The following is an 8,449-nucleotide window of genomic DNA, read 5'->3' on the forward strand; positions in this document are numbered from 1 at the left end:
CCCGCTGGCCCCACCCCCCGCGGGCACGGCCGCCCTCCTGCCGCTGCCGCGCAGCCACTGGAGCCGGGTCCCGGACCACCAGAGCGGGCAGGGGGAGGCGGTGCGGCCCGCTGGGTCCGGCTGAATGTGGGCGGCACCTACTTCGTGACCACCAGACAGACCCTAGGCCGGGAGCCCAAGTCTTTCCTCTGTCGCCTCTGCTGCCAGGAGGACCCGGAGCTGGACTCGGACAAGGTGCGCCCCGCCCTCGGGCGCGCCCCCGCTCTTCGGACCCCCTCGTTCTTCCTAGCTCGTCCCCAGATTCCTGCGACACGCTCCTCACAGGCGGGCTTTTCGGGCTGGGACCCCCTTCCCACCTCTCCCCCGCCAGTCTGGCCCTGGGAGCTATTCTCCCCCATCCTCAATCGCACCCCAGCTGTCTCTGACCCCGCCCTTCACTCGCTGCAACTCAGTCCCCACGCCGTGCCCACCCGCACCCACAAGAACCCACTCCACACCCCTTCTCCGTACACCGCTCATACCCGCCCCTCCGATCTGCATGAGTTTTCCCCTAGCTCCTCATCAGCCCCTCACTGCCTGTGCCAGATGCGTCCAGAATTGGGTCAGGGTGAGCTAAGGCATCTTTCTAGCTTTCTCAGACTTCCTCTCGGACCCCTCTGCCAAGTTGGGTGAAAGCCTGGGTCTGACAGCTGCAGGAAGTGTTTCTGGTGATACCACACTTCTTTCCTGGGGTGCCTGGGCCCTGAGCTCTTATCTGGTGACAGTCACTGTTTTAGGACTCTAGTAGAGCTCAGATACATCCCTCGGAAAGAGATTGCCAGTTGCCAGTGTAAACCTAAGCTGACTGGTTAAGACCATCGGAAAATGAAAACAGGCATGCTGTTGGGCAAGATGCATGGCAACTAACAGAAAGTTGAGAGGTGACGAGACACTTCCAACCCGTTTCCAGTTTGAAGCGTTGTTTACTTATTAACTTTACATTCATCTTTCAGTTGCCAGCTTAAAGGCATTGGCCGGGTTTATACCAAGTATATCCTATATAGCACGCAGCCAGTTACATTGAAATAGAGTTGGGGTTGGGTAAAGATTCGCTGATTTTTTTTTTTTTTTATTCACCACTGCCTCCCCTCTAATAAATCTCAGACTTAGGGAAACCTGTCCCGCCTGAACTTTAAAGAAATTTCAAAACCTTTGCTTATAAAGGAATTATTTTTATCTACCCTAAATCTTTCTTGTTGCAGTAGAAGCCAGTTTCTTCTTGTTCCTTTTACTGTAAAGATGAGTAGGATTAAAGCTGCTCAGAGCCAAGTCCTGGCAGTGCCAAGCTTCCTCTGGGCACAGAACTGGGGTGTGTGAGTTACAGCTGGCAATGCAGACTCCCACTGATGTTGGCCTTGAGCTCAGGAGCGTTGCCAGCTATACAGAGGTTTTCTTAGAATTAGGAATGTGATTTGGGGGTAGAGAGAAGTCAAAATATCCATCTCAAGCAAAGATTAAATAATTAAAACATGGCATTGTCTTCCCCTTTCCTGATAACATATCTCACAGAAGGGTGGTAATTGTGTACAAGTAAAGATTTTGGAAGTTCAGGGGCCCCTGGTTGGCTCTGTCGGTTAAGCATCTGACTCTTGGTTTCAGCTCAGGTCACGATCTTCTGGTTCGTGGGTTCTAGCCCTGCATCAGGCTCTGCACTGGCAGCTGCGGAGCCTGCTTAGAATTCTCAGTCTCCTTCTCTCTGCCCCTCCTCCGATTGCTCTCTATCTCTCTGTCTCAAAATAAACCAATATTAAAAAAAGAGAAGCTTTTGGAAGTTCAAGTAAATGCCTGCATGATGACTGTACATCTCTCTGTAACACCACACCTGAAATGATCTCAGAGTCCAAGATACATACAGCTAGGCTTCTTGGCAGTAGTTTGTGATAAGCAGCAACTAGCAAAACTTGTCCTCTCGCGAAATGAATGGTGACAGAGAGGCTGAGGCCCTGCCCCAACTTAGCCCGAAAGCTCCAAAGTGGTATCTTTGTGCTTGGTTGGCAGGACGAGACAGGAGCCTATCTGATTGACAGGGACCCCACCTACTTCGGTCCTATCCTGAACTACCTCCGCCACGGGAAACTCATCATTACGAAGGAGTTGGCTGAAGAAGGTAAGAATGGGGCATTTTCAAAACTCGGCCCGTAGCTTGAGAGCTGTCTCACAGATTGGAATTCTGTTTGAGGTTTTCATCAAGGTCACGTGCAAGTGTAGCAAAGGTTTATGAAAGTGAGCAGGGTGGCTCAGTCAGTTGAGCGTTCAACTTCGGCTCCGGTCCTAATCTCACGGTTGGCAGGTTCGCGCCCCGTGTTGGGCTGTGTGCTGACAGCTCAGAGCCCGGAGCCTGCCTTGGATTCTGTGTCTCCCTCTCTCTCTCAAAAATAAACATTAAAAAAAAAAAGAAAGAAAGTGAGCAGGGAGTCCCTAGTTACCTCCTCTTATCTGAGGAAGTCTTATTTAAAGGATCCCCACTGGGCTCTGTTCAGCCTCTTTAATGAGACGGAAAATAGGTAACTCAGCTTCGTGGATCATTTCAGGAGCATTTTTCAAACGTGCAGAATTGTCAGGATCCCTTTTTACTTTCACTTATGTGCTTGCTGGCAGTGAAATGTCCATACCCTGAAGCATCACATCTGACATTAATTATTTATATTTTCACTTTTAGTTTGAACTGGCAGCTGTAAAAAATAATAAAGGCTTGGCCTCATTTCTTGTAAAACTGGTCTCATGCTTCCTTGTAAATTTTTGCAGCTGACCTAATTCATTCTCCAGTCCATTGTCCGCTGGATCCTCATCTCTTTGGTTGTTAGGACATTCAGACCGTAAGTGGGTCTAGACGTCCTTCCAAAAGGCTTGGTGGGGTCTCACCAAAGGCGTTCCGTTGAAGATTGGGGCCTCTCCAGGGCACCCTGACCTGAAAGCGTAGCCCTGAGTGAGAAAGCTGTGGTGGCCGCGCTAGTTAACGAAGTGGCTGCAAAGCACATCTGTTTCAGCCAGTAAAAAGAGGACTTGCGCACGCACTGTCTTTTTTCAGCATTTCAGGCGCATTCAAAAATAAGGGGAATAGTACAATAAATTTCATGCACCCACCATCTGGCCTCAGCAGTTACCACCTCAGGGATGATCTTGTTTCTGGAAAAGAGGAACCTTAAGCATCTTTTCTGAAGTCCTTTACAAGGAGAATTTTTCTTAATATTTTCAAATTCAGAGAAAAGGGTGTGAATAGCAGAGACCTCACAGCTTCACCACCATTTTTTTTTGTCATCTGTGTCATCCTCTGTTCTCTCTCTGTCCCCCCCTCTTGCCCTTCTCCCTCCCCCCACCAGAGTTTCTATTTCTGAACTATTTGAGACTAGATTACAGATTCACCCCTTAATCCTTCAGTGTATTTCCGAAGAGCAAGGATATTCTCTTATGTAAGCGCAGTGTAGTTGTCAAGATCAGGGAGTTTAATACTGATAAATACTTATATCCACACGCCCACCCCCGGCAGTTTTTAGGACCAACTGAGTAAGCATTGCAAGCTCAGGAGTTCTTCAGTGTGACAAGTTCCAGGAACTAAGTGACATATGGGAAAGGTGCCCTGCAGCTAAGGGGCAGGTGCAGAGAGAGTCGGAAGAGGTGCCAAATGGGAAACCACAGGGGTGAAACAGTGAACAGAGCAGACCCAGAACCTGACTCACTCACTTTGAGGAGAAAGGGATGGGTACATCCTATACAGCAAAGAAATGTTTCCCGGGCTGAAGGAGAGAGACGAGACTTCCATTTGAAAAGTGAGGTGCAGGGGCGCCTGCGGGGCTCAGTCAGTTAAGCGCCTGACTTGAGCTCGGGTCATGATCTCCCAGTTCTTGGGTTCAAGCCCTGTGTCGGGCTTCATGCTGACAGCTCGGAGCCTGGAGCCTGCTTCGGATTTTGTGTCTCCTTCTCTCTCTGCCCCTCCCCAGCTCACACTCTGCCTCTCTCTCAAAAATAAATAAACATTAAAAAAATTTTTTTTGAAAAGTGAAGTTTATGGGTGCCTGGGTGGCTCAACCATTAGACTCTTGATTGTGTTGATTTTGGCTCAGGTCATGATCTCAAGACTGTGAGATCAAACTCTGTGTCGGGCTCTGAGCTGAGTGTGGAGCCTGCTTCAGCTTCTCTTCCACTCTCTCTCTCTCTGCCCCTGTCCCCCACTTGGTCGCTCTCTCTCAAATTAAAAAACGAAAGGGGGCGCCTGGGTGGCTTCTTCAGTTGAGCGTCCCCCTCTTGGCCTTGATTCCAGTCATGATCTCACGGTTCGTGTGTTCGATCCCCACATCTGGCTGGTCACTGACCGTGCAGAGCGTGCTTGGGATTCTTTCTCTCCTCTCTCTGCTGCTCCCCTGCTCACTTGCCCTCTTTCTCTCAAAATAAGTAAACTTAAAAAATAAATAAATTCTAAAAACAAGTTTAAAGGGGGGCCTGGGTGGCTCAGTCGGTTAGGCATCTGACTCTTTTTTTTTTTTTAATATATATTTATTTTTGAGAGGGAGAGAGAGCATGAGTGGGGAAGGGGCAGAGAGAAGGAGACACAGAATCTGAACCAGGCTCTAGGCTCAGAACTATGAGCACAGGAGCCTGATGATAGGGCTCAAACTCATGAACTGTGATATCATGACCTGAACTGAAGTCTGATGCTTTATCGACTGAGCCACCCAGGCACCCCACTCTACATTTTGGCTCAGGTCATGATCTTGTTTTGTGAGTTCTGCACACACACACCCCCCTCCCGTGTCCAGCTCCACACTGGTAGTGCAGAGTCTGCCTGGGATTTTTTCTCTTCCTTCTCTCTCTGCCCCTCGAGCATCCCCGCTCTCGCTCTCAAAATAAATAAACTTAAAAAATATATTCTCTCCCTCTCCTCCTGCCCCTCCCCCTGCTCATGCTTGCTCACTCGCTCTCTCTCTCGCTCTCTCTCGCTCGCTCTCTCTCTCTCTCTCTCAAAAAAAATGCAGTTCTTAGCAAGCATGTAAACTTTGGCCTCTTCTCACTATTTTCTGGGGAATCTAATGCATCTCTAACTACATACGATCTGGTTCTTGTCCTAGGTGTTCTGGAAGAAGCGGAGTTTTACAACATTGCATCTCTTGTGCGGCTGGTTAAGGAACGGATACGGGACAATGAGAACAGAACTTCTCAGGTAATAGGTTTTGAACTCTTTGTTTTGTTTTGTTTTTTGTTTGTTTTTTAAGATTTTATTTTTAAGTAATCTTTATACCCAGTGTGAGTCTTGAGCTCATAACCTTGAGATTAGGAGTCGCATGCTCCGCCAGCTGGAGCAGGCAGGTGCCCCATGGATTTTGAATTCTGTTTTTTTTTTTTTTAATTTTTTTTAATGTTTATTTTTGAGAGAGATAGAGACAGAGACAGACTACAAGAGGCAGAGTGGCAGAGAGAGAGGGAGACACAGTATACAAGGCAGACTCCAGGCTCCGAACTGTCAGCACAGAACCCAGCTCAGGGCTCGAACTCACAAACTGCAAGATCATGACCTGAGCCGAAGTTGGACATTTAACCGACTGAGCCCCCCCCCCCGGCACCCCAGTTTTGAACTCTTCAAGGGAAAAGGTCTCAGTGGCTCTCTTTGTCCCTCCACCTGCGTGGGATTTGAAAAGGATGCTGTGCTGCCGGGAGAGGGCTGCCTCTCCCCTCAAAGCTGGAGTCCGTGTGGAACATGGGCCATCCGGCAGGCAGACAGCAGATACGCCACCAGACTTGTTCAGAACGAGGAAATAGGAGAAGAAATAACAAAATGCAATGACCCCTGTGTCCCTTTAGAAAAAAGTGGGGAGGTTGCGGCTGCTTACCATGGGGCGGCGGGAGGGGCCCACGGCACTCAAGGTCCAGAACCTGTTCTTGCAGACAGAGTATCTGTCTCCTTCCACATACAGACCCAGCGAGCTCGCTCTTCCACCTGTTGGCCACTCTTTAACTCTGTATCAGGACCAGGCTTTTCAAGCGTGGCCATGTCGCATTCAGCTCCTGATGGCCACAGGAAGCCAGTCTCGTGGCCTAGACTTTAGGGAGCTGCCTGCACGTCCAGCTTCTGAGGCAATAAGCTGCTCTGTTTATTATGACGTCTGGGTTTGTATACGAACTCAGTAGATACCGTAACACAAACAAACACATAATTTGCCACCATGTTCTGAGAAGGTACAAGTAGCTTATTTCACGTCACATCACCCATCACATGTCTTTTTTTTTTTTAATGCTTATTTGTTATGATACATAGAGAAACAGAGCATGAGTCAGGGAGGGACAGAGAGAGAAGGAGACACAGAATCCGAAGCAGGCTCCAGGCTCTGAGCTGTCAGCACAGAGCCCAACGCGGGGCTCGAACCCACGATCCATGAGATCATGACCTGAGCTGAAATTGGATATTTAACCGACTGAGCCACCCAGGCGCCCATGTTTTGGTTTGGTTCTAATGGGAGAGCCACCCAGGCCCCCCGTTTGTTTGTTTATTTATATTTATTTTAACCCATCACACGTCGTAAGTGGCCACAGTGGCATCATTTAGGCCCTTGAGATTCTCGCCTCCCGGGAGAGGGTCTGTGCCCTCTGGAAGCCTGGAGCCTAGCAGGGAACACAGACGCTCCCTTTCCTGTGTTTAGGTTCTATTTTAAGAAAGCACAGCCGTGGGGACAGAGGACATGGTTGGACTCCACTGTGACCATCTGTCCTGTAGCAGGACCTGCCTCTTACGCCGCCAGATCCTGGTGGTAGATGCTTTCCTGGATCCGGTCTGTCGCAGTGTAGAATTGTCCCGTGATTAAGAAGGGAATACCTTTCTTTTCAAAACTCACAAAATAGAAAATAGTTCCTTGCTCCTTTTTCTGTGTTAGAGTTCACATTTTCACGTTTTCTGGCTCTAAATGGAATTATCTGGTTGAATAACTGACACCTATTTTTTTTTCAAAAATGATCTCTCTCATTCACTTAATCTGTAGTAGTAATTTGCAAAGGTGGGAAGAAGAGCTTCCTTAGTTTTCTTCCCATTGGCTGAATGGTGTCTTTTTTTTTCATGTTTTTTTTTAATACTTTTTATTTATTTTTGAGAGAAAGAGACAGTGCAAGCAGGGGAGGGTCAGAGAGAGAGGGAGACAGAATCTGAAGCAGGCTCCAGCCTCTGAGCTAGCTGTCAGCACAGAGCCCGATGCGGGGCTCGAACCCACTAACCTGAGACCATGACCTGAGCTGAAGCTGGACGCTTAACCAACTGAGCCACCCAGGCGCCCCTGTGTGGTTTTTTTTTTTTTAATGTTTTTTTTTTTGAGAGAGAGAGAGAGACACGGAGAGCACAAGCAGGGGACGGACGGGGTGTGGGGAGCAGTGAAATAGAGGATCCGAAGCAGGTTCCTGACAGCAGAGAGCCCTGTGTGGGGCTTGAACCTGCGAACCACGAGATCATGGCCTGAGCCGAAATCACTTAACTGACTGAGCCACCCAGGCGCCCCTGAAAGAGTTTCTAATGTTCAAAAATGAATTTATAGTTGGTTTGCCATTTACCATGTGAAACATGATCTAGTGGTGGCAGTGTTGTCACCATCTCAAAGTAACCTTGCATGGCATCTTTCACTATTGTGGATATTTAATAGCTGGGCATTCGGAAAATCTAGCTTTCTCCTTAATTTTTCACATTCCAAAAAAGCGTTTGATTGCTTACTGTAAATTTTGATGGTACCATGAATTATGTAACTTGAAGCCATTCAACCCTGACCGTTCTCCACTCTTTGCCATTAGCTGCTTCATTGAGAGCATTGTAAGATTTCTGTTTGATGACAGCAGTGAAGTTAGTCTTCTAGGTTCTAAAGGCTTGTGGGTGTAGACCTGGTTGGAAGCTTTTTTGTTCTAGGGATGTAAAGGCCATTTTGATGTTAATTGATCTTTCTATCTGTCCTTTTTATCGAGTGAAACTCTGAACAGTGGATTTGAGGTTGTTCAAAGACCCCCTCTTACGCCCGTGTCACACATGGCTCTGAGGCCAAGCTGGCCATATGTGTATTTTTGTAGCTGTCTCTTCAAGCATATTATCTCATTTACTTGTCTTTTTTTTTTTTTTTAAGACTTTACCTTTAAGTAATCTCTGTACCCAATGTGGGGCTCAAACTCACTACCCCGAGATCAAGAGCCGCATGCTCCTCCCGACAGAGCCAGCCAGGCACCCCAACTTGTCTGTGTTTTAAGGAGACACACATGGCAGACATTCAGACAAAGCCCAGGATGTGGGTGTGCCACCCCACCTTCTTTGGGTGACCCCTCATATCTCTTAGCAGCTGCCACCATTCTACTACTTTGCTGTCTTTGATAATATTTTATGTTAGGTGATTAATCTGAGTGCATTTGAGAACACCCGTGGTTTACTTTGGAAGAGAAAGATTACAAAGAGGTCACA

General features: G+C 48.0%; 1 protein-coding gene across 1 annotated transcript in view; it reads left to right on the forward strand.

Moving 5' to 3' along the window:
* Positions 1 to 3: 3 nt before the first annotated feature.
* KCTD2 (potassium channel tetramerization domain containing 2) overlaps positions 4 to 8,449 on the forward strand; it is a gene marked incomplete at its 5' end in the record, with an annotated part of 12,320 nt that continues 3,874 nt past the window's right edge. Inside the window, 3 exons of the mRNA XM_029927083.1 lie at positions 4 to 234; positions 2,038 to 2,146; positions 5,103 to 5,215. Of these exons, the coding sequence (XP_029782943.1) occupies positions 4 to 234; positions 2,038 to 2,146; positions 5,103 to 5,215 (453 nt within the window). The remainder of the gene's footprint in view (positions 235 to 2,037; positions 2,147 to 5,102; positions 5,216 to 8,449) is intronic.

The sequence above is a fragment of the Suricata suricatta genome, chromosome 17 (genome assembly GCF_006229205.1).
Source record: "Suricata suricatta isolate VVHF042 chromosome 17, meerkat_22Aug2017_6uvM2_HiC, whole genome shotgun sequence".
Lineage (NCBI taxonomy): Eukaryota > Metazoa > Chordata > Mammalia > Carnivora > Herpestidae > Suricata > Suricata suricatta.